The sequence below is a fragment of the Ambystoma mexicanum genome, chromosome 4q (genome assembly GCF_040938575.1).
Source record: "Ambystoma mexicanum isolate Mex_15411 chromosome 4q, UKY_AmexF1_1, whole genome shotgun sequence".
NCBI classification, from domain to species: domain Eukaryota; kingdom Metazoa; phylum Chordata; class Amphibia; order Caudata; family Ambystomatidae; genus Ambystoma; species Ambystoma mexicanum.
In genome coordinates this window covers 476,759,989-476,782,430 of record NC_090928.1, presented here as the reverse complement: position 1 = coordinate 476,782,430, position 22,442 = coordinate 476,759,989, and the positions used below count along the sequence as shown (strand labels likewise).

The 22,442-nt window shown below is 43.1% G+C and overlaps 1 protein-coding gene and 1 long non-coding RNA gene across 7 annotated transcripts in view; one reads left to right on the top strand and one right to left on the bottom strand.

Moving 5' to 3' along the window:
- The window catches only part of VRK2 (VRK serine/threonine kinase 2), a 711,103-nt gene that overhangs the window by 254,707 nt on the left and 433,954 nt on the right, over nucleotides 1-22,442 (top strand). For all 6 annotated transcript variants that reach the window (XR_011268142.1, XM_069608045.1, XM_069608044.1 and 3 more), the window contains one exon: nucleotides 8,650-8,742. Coding sequence is in view for 5 of the 6 variants with exons in the window: in XM_069608045.1 (XP_069464146.1) it covers nucleotides 8,650-8,742 (93 nt within the window). In the remaining variant the exon portion in view is untranslated. The remainder of the gene's footprint in view (nucleotides 1-8,649; nucleotides 8,743-22,442) is intronic.
- Nucleotides 1-22,442, bottom strand: part of LOC138467794 (uncharacterized) — a 328,988-nt gene that overhangs the window by 248,337 nt on the left and 58,209 nt on the right. The gene's annotated exons all lie outside the window — the stretch shown is intronic.

Genomic DNA, 22,442 nt, shown 5'->3' with positions numbered 1-22,442 from the left:
AAATACTACAGTAAAAAGTGGTACCCAGTCTCATATAAGGAAAAATTAGGCCAACATGCAAAACAATATTGTTCCCCCAATGAAGTTTCTGGCACTGCCAGGAAATCCTGTGTGTCCATGGGAGCAGTGGCAGGACAATTTTCAGGTATACCTGAGAGCAATAGGGGGATCCAAATTAAATGATGACTTAAAGGAAGCAACATTGCTCAACTGTATAGGTACTGAGGCACTCAGAATTTTCAGGAATTTACCAGATTTGGACCACACAGATGTAGTTGTGGGTGGTGAATCATCAGCTGGAGCAAGAAAGTACGATGTAGCAATTACCAAACTGACCAAACATTTTGGAAACAAAACCAATGTTGTGTTGGAACGGTACAGATTTTTCACGAGGAAACAAAATAAGGGTGAAAGCATAGATGCCTACATAGCTGCGTTGAGAGGTTTGATGGCCACATGCACATTCACGGGAGTGGCAGAGGAATATTTAAGAGACCAGCTGGTATTACATGTGGCGGATCCACGCATACAGCAACGTCTAAGAATCCCACATTGGATCAGGCAATTGAAATAGCCAGGTCAATTGAGCTTGGTGAAAAATGCTTGAAGGAGGTACAAAGCAAAATGGAGACTGCTGAGATAAAGTCGGTCAGTGGAGTCACAGATGGACAGTATGGGACTGAAGAAGAGTTGATTGCCATGGTCAAAAGAATAGTCAAGGCAGATGCCGATGCTGGACAGAGACAAGAAAGAGATGGTTCATACAGGATGTCTAACAATTGTTTCAAATGTGGTCGTTGGAGACACATCAATGTGGAAAAAGAATGTCCTGCCATATCGGCTGAATGCTACAGGTGTGGAATGGTAGGTCATTTTGGGAAGTTGTGTCGTAATAGCAGAGGCAGAGGCAAATTCAATAACCGACATACAAGGTATAATGGTCGTTACAATAGAGGAAGAGGCATCACCACGACAAGCATAAAAGCCTTGGAAGAAATAGGCGGTCCTAGTAGCTTGTTGGCAATATCAAACAGATTTGAGGAAGAGGTACAGATACTAGCTTTCAATTCTACCGAGAGTGGTGCCGGAGCATGGGTGTCAATGGAATTGGATGGAGTAACGTTAAGAGTTATGGTGGACACAGGTTCACCCTATACCATGGTGGATGCAGAGACGTACGTCAATGTACTAAAAAAAAGAATGGATGATTTACAACCGACAAAACTAAAGGCTACAGGATATGGGAAGACTCCAATCAATGTAATTGGTTATGTGTGGGTACATCTGAATTTTGAAGGGAGGAAAACGTACTGCAAGTTATTTGTAGCTGAAGATGGATTTTCTATAGTTGGATGGTGGGAACAAGCAGCACTCAAGATTCGCATACATCCAGGAGAGAATGTACCAATTCTTTGCATTACCGAGAGTAGCTGTAGCACTTCAGAGAATTTAGCCAAGAGTTTCCCCAAAGTGTTTAATGATAACATAGGGACCCTTAAAGGCTTCAAACACAAGATTATACTTAAAAGGGGAGCAAATCCTATAGTGCACAAAGTTAGAAATATACCCATTGGCACCAGAGAGGCATTGAAGAGTGAACTGGAGAAATTGATCGTACAAGACATAATTGAACCAATAGAAAGTTCAGAATGGTTATTCCCCATCGTTATTGTTAAAAAACCCAATGGATCGATTAGAATGTGTGTTGACCTAAGAGACCTAAATGCCAACATTTGGGTGGATCGCCATCCTCTACCGAATATAGGAGAAATGTTGACCACGATGAAACCAGCGAAGTGGTTCACAACACTCGACTTGTCGTCAGCATAACATCAAGTGATGTTGGATGAAGAGTCCAGGCATTTGACATCATTCATTACCCCTCTAGGAGCATTTCGATATAAAAGAATGCCATTCGGATTGGCTTCTGCAGCTGCAGTATTTCAACGTTTAATGCATCACCTGTTCGATGGTCTTCAAGGAGTTCATTATTTTCAGGACGATATATTGATATCAGCAATGTCCGAGGAAGAACATGATGCCAAGTTATTGGGAGTATTACAAGTTATACAGCAGAAAGGCATGACACTAAAAATCGATAAATGCAAAATAAAACAGAATGAGGTAACATATTTGGGTCATTGCATAAATAATGAAGGTATAAAACCCAAAGAATCGCTGGTCAACACCCTTCTTAAGATTCCAGACCCACTCAACAAAGATCAACTACGCAGTTTTTTGGGATTAACAGAGTATTATTCGAAATTTGTAGACCATTATGCTGACAGAACAGAACAAATGAGAAAACTAATGTGCAAAGGTACAAGATTTGTTTGGTCTGAAGAATGCAAAAATGAATTTGGAATAATAAAATCACTGATCAACAAGGCACCGGCACTTAAAATGTTTGATTCAAAAGCAAAAACCAGAATATCAGTGGATGCCAGCAACATGGGACTAGGTGGTATATTGGAGCAAGTTCAAGATGGTGAAGTGGTTCCCATTGCCTTTGCATCCAGGATGTTGAGAGGAGCTGAAAGAAATTACTCCACTATTGAGAAGGAGGCCTTGGGAGTTAAATGGGTCCTTGAACATTTTAAAAGTCTAGTGTGGGGCATACCGATTGAAGTCAGAACTGACCACAAACCATTGATACATGTTTTAAATTCAAAAAATCCACACATGGCCTCACCGCGCATAAGAAGGTGGATCTTGATTATTATGCAATATAATGTCAGTATAAAATATACCCCTGGAAAGTCAAATGTAGTGGCAGATTGCTTTTCTCGATTGCCCTGCAGTTCTGATGTGATGGAAGATGAAGGAAATAGCGAACTAACAGACGATCAGAACATGGAGTGCATTATTGCACATATACATCCAAGTTTTTCAAAGGAAGAATGGATCGAGGCGAGAGAACAAGATTCGGAACAGAAACAAGTAAGGAAAGCCATTGAAGATGGGTGGACAGTTGTTGAAGAAAACATCAAATCCTGGGAAAAATTGAGAGATGAATTGACGTGCGATACTACATGCGTATATAGAGGAGATCGTATAATTCCCCCTGTGAAGATGAGAGAGAGAATTATGAGAATAGCGCATGAAGGACATGTAGGAAGAAATTTAACCAAAAGGAGGGTGAGAGAAGCCTACTGGTGGCCCAACATGTGGGGTGAACTGGAAGCTCTTGTTAGAGATTGCACAGCTTGTGCAGTAAGCGATAAAAGCAAGACAACACACGCCACACCATTACAACCAGTGGAAATTCCGAATACTGTATGGACAAAACTGGCCATTGATATAGCAGGACCATATGAAACTTTAGGGCCACAGAAAATCTATTTAATTGTGTTGGTTGACTATACGTCCAAATGGGTGGAGTGTGGCATAGTAGAAGAGTCCATATCAGCAATGAAAGTGATGAAGTTTTTAGAGGAGATCTTTAACAGAGAAGGAGAGCCTCAAGAAATAATATCAGACAATGGTGCCCAATTCATGTCAAGTGAAATTCGAAAGTTTTTCAAGGAAAGAGCAATCAAACATTCTACCACAGCCTTATATCATCCAATGGCAAACGGATTGGTAGAAAGGATGAATCGTTTTATAAAAGGTATTATTCAGTTAGCCATTGTCAACAACATACCTTGGAAAGAGACATTGAAGGAAGCACTAAATACGTACAAAGTTACACCCCATTCAGTAACAGAAGAAGAACCTTTCACATTGATGAGAGGGAGAATAGCCACAAACAGACTTAGACCTGCGTGGATAACAAGAAGAAGAAATAAAGAAATTAACTTGGAAGAGATAGTCAACAGAGTAAGAAGGAAACAAGAAGTATACAAAAACTATTATGACACACAGAGACATGTCAAAGAATGCAGTTATAAGAAAGGAGATTGGGTGAAAGTGAGAGAACCCAGGAGAGTGATGAAGGGAGAATCAAAATTTCGTTTTCCACAAGAAATAAAGGAATGTTCTGGAAAATCAGTAATTTTAAAAGATGGGAAAAAGTGGTCATGTGATGACATTATCCTGGCTAAAGAGGAGGAAGTTGAAAGGAACAGGAGAGAATTGATGACAAAAGGAGAAATATTCAAGGATAAGACTGATGAACTAAGATGCATGAACAAGTCGCATGTTCAAGAGAATAAAGAGGAAGAAAGGGCAGGAGATAACCTATCATCTGCGAGAATCAAGAAAAGTGTATGGAATCGAAATCAAGACTATGTGTATTATTAGAGATCTCTTAAAAGATTTTAGACTACATCTCAACAAGCAACAAAGAAATCTCATGACAAAATGTATCCTTTTTTTGTTTCCGATATATTTGTAGTCATACATTGCACTTATGCATAATATGTAGATAACTGTTAAACAGCCTTCGGCTATTAATGTTGTGTTAAATTATTATAGAGGGGAAGATGTTATGATAGTTTCCCTATTGTTTACAGCATGACCTACTACGTCATGCTGCATGTGTTTTTATAGCATTCTGTAATCACTGGAGCGTGTTCGTGTATGGTTCGAGAATGTTGTGGGGCCATACACGAAGACGCTCCAGGTTTGATGGTTGGCCTCCAAGGGGGCTCCTCCCAATAAACTAACATAGTTATAATATACTACGCTCATTTGTGATAATTATTATACACAACAGCTACCCACCTGTTAATTCACATGTATCCTTTTGTATATTCCAGTTAATTTGTCATCTATGATTCTTGAATTTTTGTTTTGTTTTCTTTCCTCTTGTTTCTATCCCTGTTATGATCCACATTCATTTCCATATTGATTTCCTGTTTTCAATATAAGGGAGGGGGATGTTATAGTAGTTTCGTATTGAGTACGTAATGCACGCTTCATAGAATTCATATGTAACATGGTTCTGGAATGTTATCATTCCAGAACCATCCTGATTTGTGTTGTTTGCCCGGCGGCGTTAGGCTCCGGGGGCTCATAGAATAAACCTCCTTTTGTTTACAAATGTCTCCATAGCCATTTTATAACATGGTTCTTTAACCATAGTAGCAGAAATTATTTTTTAGTCTCTGAGGGGCACTCCGCGATTTAAGGCAACCTGCGCTTGTTACACTATTACAAGTTTACTTTTCTCTTGTTGCTGGGTTTCCTGCACAGTTGCCCATTAATTGTTTCCCAGCTGAACATTTCCCTGACATGGATACAGTGTCACAAATTTCACACGAACAAGAGACCGAAAACTACATATCTCAATTATTAGGGTGGTAACCTTGACTTAGTCAGAGGTTGTAGAGCGAAATGTGCTTTTGGATACAACTATGTGTCTCAAGGTATGGGAGATCTGGTTAAAATGGCTTTGCTGTGTGTGGAGGTTGCTCCAGTTATGGTGCTCATGCTCCTTTATGTTTGTTAGGGTCATAAAGTGGTGTACAGAAATGGTAGCCAATATGACTATTGAAGAAAGTAGCCATGTTGCATGTTAAGTGGGCAGCACGTAGGATGTGCTCTTCAAAGGGTCAGGGGTCTGTTGTTGGGCAAGTTTTCTGCTGTGGATGAACAGGGTCATGGTGCTCAAAGTAGCTGGGAAGGTTTGTTGAGATGATATTGTCGATGGTTTAGCAGAAGAGTATTTGCAGAATGTCCGGTTGTAGAAAGGGATAATGGATTAGTGCATGGGCTTGAAGGGCTGATGGTCCCAGTACACGTACAGAAGTGAGTGCAGGGAAAGGGTTGTAAATGCAGGCACTGGTGGTATTGTGGTTCTATGTGACATTTTGGCAGTGTGAAGGCCGAACACAAAACAGACTGATTTATTTATCGCATATGTGGGGGGTTTCCACCTTCCCAACCCTACATGAATATGATCCCCTGCCTGCCCCCACCATCTCCCACGCTTTCAGGATTTTGCATTCATCGGGGGTGGGGGTGTTTCACCCCTGCAACCTCCCACGACAGTCACACTTACATGCAAACCTTTACCTGTACCCGTTCTCCCGCCCCCTCACCCATCACAAACATTCCCACTTCTCCCCAACACAGACATGCGCGTGTGCACACAAACAAACCCGACTCCTGCCCCTCCGACACAAAGGACTCACCTGGGACTCCCTCGACTCCTCTTCCGGCCCTGCCCCGCCTGTCAGCCGCTGCGCGCACTTGTGTACTTCCAGGAATTGACAGTTCAATTTAGAAAGACCAATCAAAACAGTCTCTGAGCGGTCTTTCTAAATAGAGTTTTTGTGAATGCGAAGAAGTTAAAGACATTTTCACTGACTGGTATTGTAAAGGCCAAAAGATCAAATGTTACCTGAAGTCTGGGAATGTTGATGATGATGTAACTTTGCTTGCCATCCATTCTGAGTACAATTTTGGAGATTAGAATGGGTCACCTAATGGCTGACCTCTTCTTTCATTTTAAAACATTCGAATGAAATCAGCTAATTTCCTCAATCTGGAAGCATTTTATGAAACGAATACTGGTATCAGCTATATAAAAATCGTCAATTTGTTTAAATTATAAAGATATCAAAACCATAACTATTCACTATTTTAGAGCTGGGCTGTTGAAAACGTGTGAACTACCGTTTCCTGACCCATTATACATGGTTGTGGGGGGTCCTCCATTTTTATGATTCCATCTCCTTCATAGAACCAAAGGCAGATCAGACCTAGCCTCTTCTTCAACACCAAGATCTTTATCCCTGTATCCGTTATACAAAAAAATACATGTGCTATTGGGGCACTCCTGCTGTTCCAGAGTAATGCTGCTGCTTCATCTCTTCTAGTGTGGTTTCTGATTTCTTAACTTAGATTGTTCTCATTGAATAGTGTGTTCCAATCTGGTATGGCCAGCTGTTCTGTTTTCCCAAATTTCACATTCTCCAGGACTAAAGCATCATATAATTTCATCCAACAATGCTCTCGCCAAGCGTCCTGTAGCCTACGATAGATTATGGGATGTTTCAACAAATATACTGATGCAATGAGGAGCAGTAAGGCATGTTCCAGACATGCTCCTCTTCATCCTTTGTGTCTTTTTTTCCTCAGTGACCTTTTTTTCCCTTTCATTTCCTTCTTCTGCTGTGCAGTCGTCCTTTTTTAGGTCTGGCCTCGTAATGTAAATTGGGCGTCTATTGGTTCTTTTGCGACCCACTTTCCTTTGTTTCCCTCACCACCTCCCCCTCCCCCATCGCCTTGCCTGCCCCTGCCTCAAACTAAAGGATGATTTACAAAGACGAAGCAGCAGCACCTCCTCTGACTTTTAATCCACGAGAAATGGCAAACTCTCTACGGGGGTCATCATGACGTTATTAGTCAGTATGAGGGTCTTTATTACATTATTAGCCAGTGTTACCACATACAGATTGTTATTCACATCCTCTCAGCCAATCAGAATGTTCAGCGTGCAGTCAGTAGCTACTGGTATTGACTGCATTCTGAACATTCGTCTCAAAAGCAAACGGGGAAACGGCAATGTAATCTCCAGGCAAGGTTTTTGAACAAGACCATTCCCGTCTGGGAGAAGTTTTTTTTTTTGCTGCAACATCCTATTAAACACACAATAGAGAAACCTCAAACATAGGAAAATATCTGCACGTTCTTTTAGAGAAATTGTTTTGTTTTACATGACCCCTGATGCATGCTCTTGTTAAACCCGCTCCAGTGTAACCAAGTTTGCAATTGAAATGCTTAATTTATGAAGACAACCTTATTTAAATACTAGTAAATAGAAACACATTTCATTTAATAACCCGGTTTGGCTATTTACTCTACAGTAACTTTTTTACTTCACCAAGAAAACATGAAAACATGTATTGCCATTCCCATTGTGTACTAATGCCTTTATAGACCTTGAGAGGGGTCATTATCGTGTCTTGGGAGGATAGCCCAGGGGCAACGTGCTCGCCTTGGAAGCAAGACCCTATGGAACACCACAGGTTCGATGCCCGGGTCCACGCTTTGAAACCTCTGGGTATTAAGTGCGTTATAAATAACCTATCATATCTTGCCATCATGACCCTCCCTTGGTCTACAAGGCGATAGTGTTGAGAGTTATATTTTGATAATACAAGCAGGTTGTGATGTCACAGTTCCAATGGGAACATGATTTTCAAGGTTTATCAGGATGCATAATCAGTCAAGTGTTTTATCATTTCTTTTTTCAGGAGGAATATCCAAGCTAGAGGATTCCTAGTGTAGATGTGTAGATATCCCTGGCGTAACATGGCATGCGGTCAGGCTGTTGTGTGGGGGGAGTTTTCCTCTGTTCAAGAGCAGCCAGAAAAAGGAGCTTTCAGTGCCAAATTTTGGATGTTGGCAGAGCGGCCAAGCATGCGCCATTTCCACGCGCTGTCTGTTCCTAGTGTCATTATCACTCATAAGCAAGCCCATGACTTGTCTCGGGCAGCACTGGTGTGCTTTTCACATGGAAGCCAGTTGGTTTCAAGTAACAAACGTGCTGATCTATTAGCATGTTCTTGAGACTTCTGAATTCCTGAATGCAATAAGTACTTTCTGATTGCACAGAGCCCTCTGTTGTTCCTGCATAAAAAGGACACACTAAGGGCTCATTTTTCATGAAGGCTGTGTTTCAGAAGAGTTTACGGTTCATTGTTTGCTCATGAAATTTGCTGGGCTGTAAACATCAACCTTCTCTTTATTATTTTGTAGCTGGAGGTCCTGGAATACATGCATGAAAATGAATATGTACATGCGGATATTAAAGCAGCAAATCTAATGCGTGGCTTCAGAAATCCAGACGAGGTAACGTGTTCAGATATTTCTCCACTGCCAGCGCTCACTTCTTTTTTTTTAACACTTAGTTTATTGTTTTAATATGAGCATAAGTTACTTGGTTATCATATTCATAAATACTAGAGTAGGGTCTGAACTGCTGCACAGATGCCTATTGTTGCGGAATGGCACAGAAAAAGCGAACCTCTTGATGGCCTGCAGTGTTGTCACGGTGCGGCCCTCGTCGTCATGTCCTACAATATTCCGAGTTTATTAGACTGTCAAAAAGAGATATCAATGGCATTGGTTTGAAGGTCTCCCAGATCCCGTGTGCACATACATCCACCCATGTGGATTGGATGTCCCTGTAGCCACAGGATCCGTAGCATGTTTATGCATATTGCTGTGCAACGCGAGCAACCCCATAGGTAAGGTAAGCAGACCCTTTACATTGGAAAATAATGTTTTACTTGCCCATGGAATTTAACATAACATTTTTACTTGCATTAAAGCTTCATGATAATTCACAATTGCACATATAATGGAGTTAAACTGGAATTGCAATCATTTAATGCTAGAATGTCTTTTATTTTGTACATGTCCCAAGCATGGTTGTTAGTTACGCTTTAACACTGCGTAAACACCAGTTGCTTGAGTGTTTTACAATGCTCTTGACCATGCCGCATGGTAAATATTTGGAAAACACTTGAAAATTGGTATTATGCATGTTGAGATTTGCATGTCAATATTTCAAAAAGTTGTAATTAACAACTAAAACAAATTAAAAATGTTTTTTAAAAAATGTAACATAATTTGGCTAGCCTCCGGGTCTGGCACATTAGAGTGTACGTACATGGCACATTAAATCCAGTTTCATGAACTATTCCCTAGTTCAAAACCAATGTAAAAATCGCCATTTCATTTTGGTAGACTGGGTATATTCTTAGACCGAAAAGAAACATGCTCTAGGGGCAAATATTCTAAAATGAACACCCTGCTCCTTCGAGAGATTTGGCACGCACACAACAGACCTGACAGGGAACTGGTGCTCATGGAGGGCAGTTTGAAAATTGGATTAGGTTTGAGACATTTTTGAGCGAGTCATTCAAAATTCAAAAAATCTAATATCTATCTCGGGCAAAGCAATAGACTTAAAGAAACTGAAGACAGGCACATGAGCAAACGCCCAGAAACCCATCTGGCCACATGGAAACATAGCAACCCGTTCGGAAACGTAGGTTTGCTGAAACCACACACAGTATAAGAGTAGTTGCGCAACGTCATTGAGCTGACCGGGCTGAAGCCCCTAACCCCGAAATGTTAGCTGATGAGGGGTGGAGCTTCCGTGCTGAGCCTTTAACAGTTCAAAGGATCTGTTGGCACACTTTGTTTGTTCTGACGCAAATCTGCTCGGCTCGGATTGGATGATCAAGCACTGCCCATTTCACGGAGTCACAGCCCCCCCTGAGACACACAGGTTGCGTCCCTGGCTCTGCAGCCAGTGCCGTAATGCACTCGACAACACCTTTCTTTTGTCCTCAGCAGCATAGCCTTTTTTATGCATAATGGTGGCTTTCCACCTGAAAGACCACCAGTCACCTTGCAAATCTGTGATGGTTAAAGCGAGCATGTGCTCATACCCATAATGTCTAATAGCTTGATATGCCAAAAAGTAAAGTTTCCTTTGATGTCCTTAGTTGAATGTTCTTAAAACTATAAATAACAACACGCTGGAGGGTGGTGACGAATCTCCAAACCTAAGTGAGTTTATTACACAACTTCTTTTATTGTGTGTCTTAAAGCGCTGAAAATAAAATGGGTAAATGGATATTTTGCTTTTTGCATCTTATAGTTTTGCATTCAGGGTGTGGAAAATAAAAGGTGGCACACTGATATTATTTTGGCTCAACGTGCTGCTATAAGGATTTACATGTTGTCATGATGTTTTACTATGCAATGTGTGTATTTTGCAAGTAAATTCTGTAGGATAGTATTATTGTAGGCCTTGCCACTCAAAACTTAAATATTTGTTCCAAGTAAAGTGTGGAAGAAGGTGGTCATGCCCAAATTGCAGAGATGGTTAAAATCCCTGCTTTGCTGTTTAGCGTGAGTGTGTGATCCCGGTAAAATAATGTAATCTCACCCGGACTTCAACTGCAAAATATGCGGTGCTTACAAGTGATTACGTTTACACCCTTACATTAGGACAGTTTTAATAAGTGTAGGGACACATTGGTGTACCCTTGTGCTGCTCTCCTGGTAGCTCCAATACTGTCATATAGTTTGCATTATTGCTGCACTGGCCCTCCCCCAGTCTCGTAACACTTGATTTGACAGGCAGACGTAAACTCACCAGCCAGTCAGTGCACCAGAGTTTCTAGTATAGCGGCCTAACTGTGGTAGAACCAACATTACATTTTCTCCCATGTTGCTCCCAGCTGCTGAAGTTGCTTGGCCGGTCCAGAGTTCTGCCCCGGACTCTGCTATGTCCTGTTATGCAATCATATTGAGTCTTTCATTGCACAACATCTGCCATTTTCGCACTTTCTAGGACTTTCAGGATCTGCAAGAAGTGGGTGTTTTCAGACTTAAAGGAGAGAGTTAACGGATTGTAACATTGAAGCTGCACTAGAATAGTCGAATTACAATGAGTAAAGAAGTTAGATGCCCCTACACAAGTAAGTTTGCCACTGAGCTGTCTCTGGAATTAGCGCCTCTCCAACATTTGAAGGGTTAGCCCCTGCCTACATTTTAGCCTAGGTGCACCCCTTGATATGCACACTTGCATATTGTTAGGCAGAGAGGTATGGGAAGCCTTTAACAAAACTGGCGGTTTGAACATTTTACTGTGTTTGTTGAGAAAAATATACTTACAAGCACCCAACATTACCACATGTACTGTACTAATACAATTCAGGCATGCGCACAACATGCACATACGTTAGGTAACTGAACACCCAAGCTCAAATGTCACATTCCTCACACTATTCGTGAAACTAATATTTCATAGTGACCCAGACTAATGTACTCGTATGGAAACATCCACATACATAACAACCTCACTCTTACAACCTCAGCAAGCACTGGAAATGCTAACTCGCAGCCCAATTAAACGATTTCCCTAATACATGTCAGTGGATCTGACTGCAGATCAAACCTTTTCTCGCACTACACTGCTACTTCACAACACAAACTGTATTATTAATGTAAATTGTTGCCTCATATTTAAAGTTAAAGTGAGTGTTGTGAGGTATAGTCGCAGTGTGAGTTATAGCTTGATTTGTAGTCAAATCGACTATTTGTATCACAGAAATTGAGTTTTGTTTACCTTAATATTGGAGTTGGGGGGCAGAGGGGTTGGGGGTTGTCATCTCATACTCGGGCGTTTCATTCCCAAAGTAGGACACAAGCCCCATTCTGCCATGACTCTCAGACGAAGGCATCAAAAGGAAAAGGGGTGCTTCTGCAGGAGTCTGTCCTGATACATTCTGGTTTCACCATCTCTGTCTTGTGGCCAATGCTGGATTTGACTTTTATGGACTTCATTGATTCACAGTTCGTCACCCTTTCTCAGCTCTCATGCTGAACTTCCTTTGGATCTTGTACTCATGGTGGCCCCGAATCATGCTGTTCCCATCTTCATCTTTATCCTGGTTTGCAACATTATGTGTTACTACTGACTCTGCAATTGTATTCGCTCTCCCCTCTTGCTTCTCCACTCTTTTTGAATGCTTACTCTCTGTCCTCTCCACCTCTCCCTTTCTCTCTTTTCCTATCTCCTCCCCTTACTTTCTTCTTTGCACTTAGTGTATCAGAATTGTCCCTGGACCTAGTATGATAGCAACCTCGTCTGTCTCCTCCCCCCTCACCTTAGTTGTCCCCACTCCCTCCTCCAGCACTATCTGAAATGTTGTCAGGCCTAGTACGATAGGCGCTTGTTTTGTTCCTCCCCTCCCTTTCTGCACCCCTCTGCCTCACCTTTTGTTTTTCTCCGACTCTACCAGAAATGTTGTCACGCCTAGTACGGTAGTCGCCTGTCTGGTTCCATTTTCTTCCCACCCTCCCCCTCACTTCCTTATCTATGTCTTAGCTCTTGCACTATCTGAAATGTCATCAGGCCGAGTACGATAGTTCATTTCACATCCTTTCTGTTCATGGCCTGTAAGAATGTCATTGCATTTTCCCTTGTTCCCTCCCTTGCCTTGAAGCGCTTTGGTACACATTGTATATAGGCGCTATATAAATAAACATATCATATCATATCATATCATACAGCAACAGCCTGTCAAATCTCTCACCCCCGAGAGTAGAGTGTTTACGTTTAAAAATCCTTATCAACAGAAACAAAGTGGAAGAGGATAGAAAATGCTCTGAATATCAATATACCTCCCATGACCAACTCAGCTTCTTAACTTCTCTGCTCAGCATTTAGATGGCTCACCTTTTAGATAACTAGCATCACTTTGTGAAACTAAGCATCCCCTGAAGTTGGGTGAAAGATGGATCTAATGGGCAAACTGAAGGCATAATAGATATTCAGTCGACTTGGCATAGAGGGGGGGATCAACAGTGGAATGGGTTAATGCAGTGCTGCAGATATTTACAGTTCCTACTTAGCAGCCAATGCAGATGTGCTTGCTATGCTGGGACCTATAGTGGCTTCATCACCCAAAGCAGGTGCTCTATAACTTGGACAAAAAAGAAGTTGTACTGTTCCTATAATTTATCTTAAAAAGAAACCGTTCCATAATAGTTTAGTTTTAAAATAAGTGTTTGAAGAAGTTGAAACACTCCACTTGAGTGCACTGCACTGAATATTCCTTTAAACAGCAGGTGTGTTTGTTTGGAGGTTTGGATTGCGCGTGGGAGGGGGTGTGGCGGTGGGGTTTGTGGGGGAGGCCAGCAGGGAACATAGTTCCACTTGTGCCCTGTTTGATTCTCAGCACAAATACTTTATCACCACTGCCCCCTGTGCTTCACTTTCTTTTCTCATTTTCACCTGGACAATTGGGAGCAGAGAGGCCACCGATTTTATTAGGGTTACCTAAGCCAGAGTGGATAATGAAAAGGTACAATTGCTAGTGTGCATAGAGGGGCTTCGGGTGATGACTTCTAGCCCCCACTCAAAACTCGATTTTAAAAAAATATCATGCAGTCACTCCCTCCCCCCTCCCCTCTGTCAGCTCCCACCCCCCCCAGTGGCTGGCTGCCCCTGTGCATATTGCTTGTTTGTTTGTTTATTTATTTATTTCAAATGCGCACCAAACCCGGAGATAACAGGGCGCAGCAATACGAAGGTGCAAGGCTTACAAAGTTTCAAGTAGTGTATCATAATTTTTATTTTTTACATCCAATATGTAATCCTATATATATACACTATACGGGTTTTATTTTAAAAAGTAAAAAAGTAAACCACCCCATACAAATACTTCCATTTATATTAATCCAAATATTTAAGACAAACACAACATTCTTGAACTTTCAATACTTAAGTTTGTCGAATGTGGTTGTTTCTGGTTCCTTTCATGCTGAACCACAATATCCAAATTGTGTACACGTGTTAATACATGTTGATACAGATTCTTATTGATTATTAAATACTGATTTGTGTAATAAGGAGCTAAAAGATGTATCTCAATGAAAGTTAACGGGTATACCTGATGATCCCTAACAAGGGTGAAACCAGGTATTTAGTTGTCCTTACAGCCTTGCAAAGTGTCTGCCTTGTGTTTTATAAAGTAGCATTGCCCTATAAGACAAAGACAATTCCCTGGAGAAAAAGGCTCACATTTGGGCTAATTTGCATATCTGAATGCCCTGCTGATGTGGGCCAGACCTGGAGGTGAACTTCCAGTGATGGCTACCAGGTGGTGGGTGACTTGCCTCAAATGGACTATCCTTTCACTTTTCAGGCAAAAAGGCTTTTTTCAAACCTTTTTGCATTTTTAGGTGTTTTGTGTGAATATATGTATGTTTATATATTCTAGTGCAGCGTTTAGTTAAGTTGAGTATTGAGTTCCACAGAAAACCCGAAAAATTAATTGCTGATTACTTTGGACTCCAATGACTGATTTGGCTGCAATTTTGTAAACAAAATTGTACTCGCGGGCTACCCCAGACATTTTAGGAAAGATTTGACTTGCTGGATGGATTTGGATGGAAGTCTCAACACATAGTGTCAAGTGCCCCCCTATCACGAACTTGGGAAATTGGCGTGTATAGAGTAAATGGAAATACGGCCGCCATTAGACTGAGCCGTTATGCTGTTTCACAAAGTGCCGCTGCAGTCTAGTCTTTTTCAACATGGCCGACGCCGAGTTCTATTTCCTCCCCCGGACTCGGCGGATCGGCGCGTTGCAACTTCTGGATTCTCCTTGTTGCCAGTGCTCCTCGTTATTTCCCTTGGCGGCGGTCCGGCTACGCTTACCGTTTGTATCTCTCTCTCTGCTCCCCTTGCTAGCGCCCTGGCTTGCAGTATTGCCTGCTTTTTTCTCTTACTTTTTCTTGCCTAATTTGTTCTATTTCTGTTTCCCCTATTCTGTCAATATTTAGTTGGTGTTCTTGCTGCTCCCCTTCTGTGTTTAATTTTGGGGATTCCTGTTCTGTTCCTTCTGTTCTTACCATTCATTACTTTATGATTCATCCCGGAATTCCTCCCGGTCTTCTGTTGTGATTATCCTTTTTTTTGTCTACGCTATTTAAACAGCTTTGCTATCCATCCGAAATATACATCACCTTTACTGGCTTATTGTGCCGTTGGACTCGAGAAGACCTGTTTTTTTTTTTATGCCTGAGGCTTTTTACCCTTCAACGCTCCGGCTGTTGCAGAGAGAGGTCTCCGAAGATTCCCAGGGCTGGAATCCGAGTGGCTTCCTTTCGAGGCAGACGTTATCTGCACAAAAAAAAGAAGGCAGAAGCCCGGCGACCTCAAAGAAAGAAATTGGATTATTCTTCTACTACCTCAGATGAGGAGGAAGGGGGTGAAGGTGAACTCAATTTTCTGAGTGAAGAAGAAGATATTACCGACCAACTTGATAGCATTACTGACACACCTGATAGCCCCCTCCCAAACCTGCAAGGGTTGGGAACAATATGTTATAAAATGAAAAAAGTTATTAAGAAAAGAAAACACCTATGTTTCACTGTTTCACAGTTTTTAGCCCATTCACTTTCCTTAGATTAAAAAAATTCAGTTTTTGAACAGCCACAGCACGAAAACCGCTGGGCAGATTTGGACAAAATAAGAAACGACTTGTGCACAAAGCATTGGCTTAAATGTCTTGACTGGTTTGGGGAGAATTCATCCAGTAGTTTCTAAAATATTCAACAGAGAACGGGGTGCCCCCTGCTCCTTAAAACATGTATATCAGTCTTGGTGCTTTGCAGCAGAGGGGCTGAGAGAGGCTAATACAATTTCTAGGAGCGATCTGGGGTTATTCTGTTATGCAGTTAAGTTGCGCAGATTTAACGCAACAAAAGCCTTGAAAGGAGATGTGGGAAGTCATGACCAGCTTAACTCAGCGCATTCCCTTTGCAAAGCCCATGAGCACATACGTATTATAAGAAAAGCAAGGGAGTAGAAGCAGAGTTGAAGCAGTCACTGGCAGTAACGTTGGTCGTTTTTGCCTGACTGCAGTGCCTCTCCTGCTGAAGAGGAGGAGCTCTACAAAAACTGTAGTAGCGCGGAGCACCGCTTGTTGAAGCAGTCACTGGCAGTCATGCTGTCACACTGGCCTTTTTCCCCTGACTGTTGTTGCCTCACCTGCTGAAAAGGAGGAGCTCTACAAAAACTCTGTACTAGCGCTGAGCACCACCAAGTTGAAGCAGAGTTGAAGCAGACACTGGCAGTCAACCACAGGCAAGGCTGCGGGTGACTGGATTGATTGGATTGGATTTTATTGTGCACCATTCGACTGTGATATTGTCCTTCTGGCAGGTTATCGCTTGTTGCGTTTCCTAACGGACTTGAAACCGTTTGAGAAAAATCAGCACTATGCCTCACTATGGGCCGCAAAGCAGAGGACGCTATGCAATTCCTATTGGGAATGCCTCCCACCACGGTTTTCTTTGACGAAACAACACACATAACCTGTTTCTTTTGAAGGGAGAGCCGTCTAGGGCGAGGTTTACATTTTTAAAAAAAAATGTTTTATTACAAAATGTTTTTGTTTATTAAAACTTTACAAAACTTTCAAAGCACATGCAATATATATTAGCCTAAAACCGCTCAAAAAACTAAAATTAATTGCCAATGCAAGTTTACAAAGAGAGATGTTATACCAAGCCTAAGGCTTAACAACTAAAATTTCAGAGCAATAAGGATCCTATAGTTTTTAACACAAATCCATGTATAAATACACAAGAACTATAATAAAGTCATAAGTATTCACGGCTAAGATTTCTCATAAAAGGCAATCCTATAAAATCTACAACAATCCTTATAAATAACTAGATATTCCAGCAGGCCTGCAAACATATTATTATCACCTCTCATCCATCCCCTCAATTCATATATACATGGACCAAACAATGTTATCCTTAAGCAGACTTCAATAGTTGATATTAATATACAAGTTTAAATAATACCCGTGTCCCAGATTCAAGGTGACTAACTTACATTTAGGTCCTTAACCATACTGCAGAGATAAATATTGGTATAGTATGCTTAAAATAACTCCTGTATCCCAAATTCAAGGTAACTGACACAACTCTCAGCTTTAAAAGCATAGAATCACTATGCAGCATTGACATCCATAGCTGTTCTCTGGACACCTGTTGTGTGTCAAAGACAAAGTGAGAAAAATAAAGCATTCAAGTCGATAAAAGGGCAGGGCATACAATTAAAAGGTGAAATAGTGATTCCATCTCCACAGAAATCATGCGAAATCTACATTTCTCCTGGCTGCTGATGAGTTGATGTCTACTGGTCAAGATTTCATGCATACTTAATACATTGAACTGGATCCTCATTATATTGTTGTGCACGCCTCTATTCAGATATTTCTTCAGGTAATTCTCCATATCTGGATACCATTTGAAAGGAGAAACTTCCTGAGAGTATAATTTAAACTCCATGATTTCATTATTGTTTACATACCAGTCATTGGGCCTCATTACAAGTCCGGCGGTAGCCGTGCCGTAAAAACCGACAAGCTGCCGCAGGGCGGATACTAAATTACTGCCTCTGTGATTGCCGGAATCAATGGGGCATTACAACCCAATAATTCCGAAGGCGGAATTCCGTTAATCCCCATTCTCATGCAGTCCCATCGGACTCCATGGGAATGGGGACAATGGAAACACTAGTTCTGTCTATGACGGAGCCAGTGTTTCCATTTCCGTCTGCAGGCAGGTGGCGTTACTTCCGCCAGGTCAGATCTGGCGGGAGTGACACCACCTGCCTGCAGAACTCGTAATCTACCGGTCTGGAAACAACGGTGGCAGCGGGTTTACCACCACTGTTGTTTCCGGACCGGCAGGCTTGTAATGAGGCCCATTGTCTATAATGAGCCTTTTTATCTTCCTAGGATTATGTACGAGCGTTTGGATAGATGATCCTAAATTATGTAAAATTACTGCACCTTCGATTCGTAGATCTTTCACAAAACCTTCTGTGTCATGTTCACCCAACAAGCTATAAAGGCTCTCCTTCGGAGACAGCTCATATTTTCTTAGTAATGAGTCTTTTCCATTGCATGATGCTGCCTGTGGATTGAAGACTCACCTCATACCTAATTAATTGGATGGGAACACATTTCGATAGATGAAAGAACACCACTCTCCTTTATAAGGAAGAATACATAACGGAAAGAATTCCAAACCATAGCACAATCTAGGCAGGACTTTCATTCTGTAATACTCCCTGCAAAGTGCCATAGTACATTTTCCAAATTTCTGATCGATCAACCTCTTCTGTCTGGCCGATGCTGATGCTTTTATTTTAAGACAATTTTTATAACATTTTTTAGAGTGTGTACCAGAGATGGAATATGCAAAATATTTCATCGTCTTTTTACTTACTAGGACCTATTCTCCCATTTCCAGCGAAACGTAGAGACAGGCTGCTACCCTTTACGAAATTACATTATAACGGTTTTGGATAGATTTATTTTTAGCTCAAACTCTGTCATGCATTAATCAGTCTCTGTAGCTCAATTGGTGTATAGTCCATCAATACAAAATCGTCGGCGTAGGCCGCCCACTGAACTCTGAGAGTCCCTATTTTGGGAGATACGAAACCACATTGATCTAAAGCCTTTCCTACATCTGCCACATACAGATTAAACAAGGTTGGTGCTAGAATACACCCTTGGTGAAGCCCATTATGTGTAGGTAGACTGGCCGACATCAAGCCATCAGAGTTTAATTGAACCTTCATCTGTGAATTTTTATGCAGATGAATGAGGATGCTTAACAGACCGTTGGGAATAGCAAAATCCAAGAGTACTTTCCAAAGCAAGGCTCTATTAACCGTGTTGAAGGCCACAGACCGGTCCATGGATACCACAAAAACCAGTAATGCATTCGGCCACCACGCGCTCCTCTGTAAACAGGTGAGCAGAAGACCTGCACAATCCATTCCCATATTTCTGCTAAAACCCATTTGTCTGTCTAGTATTTTATTAGACTGACACCAATTCTGTATATGATCTAATAGTATTGATGGAAAAAATCTTGGATTCCACATCCATTAAGGCAATTGGCCTGTAGTTCACGGGACAACACCTACAGCCTTTTTTAAAAATGGAGATGACGTATGATATTTCCAGGAGGAAGGGACAGACCTCCGTAAAACCATGTCCGAGTAATAGACATGTAATAATGTGGCCCATCCTGCTTCAAAATCACATAGGTCAAGTTGTTCGGACCTGCTTCTTAGGTGGATTTAGATTTCACAATTATTCTGGCAATATCTTCAATGGATATATCATAACCCATTCACACCCATCCACCCTGGGAGATGCAGCAACTAATGCAGGAACCTTATATATATTCTTGAAATGTGTTAGCCATTTATCCTCAGCAATTGGGTTAATAATTAACTGCACTTTCTGAACCTCTGTGCTATAGACTAATTCCCAAAAATTACGAGTGTTGTGTATTTTAAGGGAAGCCAACATCTGTTCACTATCCCTTTGATAAAAGACAGACCATTGATATTTTAACCAGTTCTTAAAACTTTGTCTCACTTTCATTATCTGTAACGTACGATTAACACTCAGACCTCCTCTTTTATGTATATTTCTCACTTCTTTTTGGAGAGCAGCTTTGCGTTCTCCAGCAGGGGGTCTGGCATGGATTCACATTCTCGTGAATATTTCCTGTCGTCAGGCTGGGAATCCTCGGTAAAGAAAAAATCACTTTAATTTCTGATCTGTCTTTCTTAGTAGTAACCAATCACTGGTCTCTGGGTCATACTGCCCCCAGCCAATGACGGCCCTCTCCCTAAGCCCCTCCCCTTGCAGCCATCCTCAGATTTTTACCGCACGTTCAAGTGTTGGGAGACCTCGTGCTATAGTTCGAGCTTTTACTGCGTTTTGCAATTTTTCAAAGAGTTTAATCTCATTTTTCGGGCCAATCGAGCCTCAAGCTCCACCGTTTCTACTTCCGATCAACGGGGACCCGTTTCGGAATTTTTTACGCCCCTCAAGGGTGAAGTTTTAGTCGAGTACACTTCTTGGAAGATTCCAGAAGACCTTGAGGCCTACTCCGTGGACATGGCCCAGGACAAGGGAAGCTCGACAGCCGGATCCAAGCTGTTCAGGAACTGCCCTGGATGTGGATTACACAATGTGTTCAAGGAGGACAAGCATTTTAGATGCCTCTACTGCCTTCACAAAGACAAAACGCACGTGGAGAAGGAATGAGCGTTTTGCAAGAACATGTCGGAGCGGACCATGAGGGATCGACGGATCCGCCTCACCAGCTGGATGGAAGGAAAGAGCCCAGCGGTAGGTGAGAAGAAGAAGAGGTCCGAGCGATCTTCTAAGTCCTTTGAGGGCGCTCCGGCGACAGGGGCCCAAAAGAAGGCTAAGCACCGCGAGTCCGTGGGCACCGGGAGCGCCGAACAGTCGGGCTCCTCAGCTGCCAGGCTTGGCGCACTTTCACCGATGCCATCAACCACGAGCCAACGCTCTGGCTCGGGGAAGAGAAAGTCAGAGATCCCGGGTAAGCTTCTGGAGAAGCCCCAGTCGATCCCGACGCAGACAGCCGAGGGGGAGCGAGGCGGTGTCCCTCCCTCCAAGGTGAAGGCCTCAAGCACGGCAAAAGTCGTGAAGGCCCTGATTCACCCGGCTATGGCCTCTATCGAGGGAGTCATGACGGCCCTGGCGAAGCCTGTGCAGGCTACCCGAGTGGAGACGACCTCGGGGCCCGGAGTTTTCCTGCCACCACAGAGGGAATCCTCTTTTCAGCCCATCGATAAGACCCCTGTGAAAACCCCAGTGGAAAAAGAGGGGGGGCGGTGGCCATCATGGACACGGATACAGCCTCTGAGGGGGAGCTGGTTGAAGTCGTGCAAGGCCTCAACAAGAGGTCTGAGGAGGTCCGGTCCCACGGAAGGAGCCCCGGGGAAGCTGACGAAGAAAGCGTTGGTGGCGCTGACAAGGTTCTCGAGGAGGAGGAGCAACCATTGCGCCCGTCTCAGCCATTGCCGGACAACTCGGCGGCCATTTTGATGGCAATCCAAACCTTATGCACAGAGATAAGAACGAGATTGCCTCTACCCCTAACGGACGACGCAGCAGAGCCGGGCCCATCGGGAAGCCCTCCAAACAAGCGGAGGAGAGTTCATCCCCCCCGCCTTTCCAGCCCTCACGGCCCGCACAGCCTTCATCTCCTTCCCCTGATCCTAGGGATGACACAGGAACAGATACGGCCACGACAGGGAAGGATGGCTACGGTGGTGACGACGGGATGGGCCTTCCATCACCACCCCCTTCGGGCCTGCCCGCCCGACGAAATTGTTTTTTTCCATGCCATGATTTCCAGGGCATCCAAGCTCTTCAAGCCCTGTCCCGAAGAACAGAAGAAGGAAGGCTTCAACGGCTCGAGCCCAAGAGGAAGACTGTTCTTGTGTGCCGTTGCTTGACGACATCTGGGACGAGGGACTTGCTCTCCTGAAGAACCTGAGAACCCGTCCACAATGCCTGCCAAGAGGGATTGGTACGAGAAGAAGTATCGGGTCCCCGATTCCACCCCTTTGTGCCTTAGGGTACAGCCGACCCCAGATTCGGTTGTCTCGGCGGCGGCCAAAAAGAAAGCGGCGGGGGAGACGGCTTCAACCTCCCCACCTGACGGTGAGGGAAAGAGACTGTACGCCATGGGACGAGTCATCTTGTCCGCGGCGGCGACACTTAAGGCGGCCAACGCCCTAGCGATTGTGGCCCGCTACGACAGGGAGTTGTGGTACAAGATCGCCCCCATGCTGGACTTCCTACCGGACGACAAGAGGGCGGAGGCCCGGGGAAGCCTACAGGAAGGTGAGGTGGCGTCGGACCACGCCATAACGGTGGCACGGACATCGCGGACACCAGATCCCGCCAGTTGGGCAACAGTGTTCGCCTTCGACGGTGGGGATGGCTCAAGGCAACAGATTTCCACCAGGACTTGCAAACCAGAGTTCTGGACATGCCCTTCGACAGGACCAACCTGTTTGGAAAGACAGTAGATGAGTCACTTCAGGCCATCAAGACCGACAAGGAGACGGCTCGGGCCTTGGGAGTTTTGCA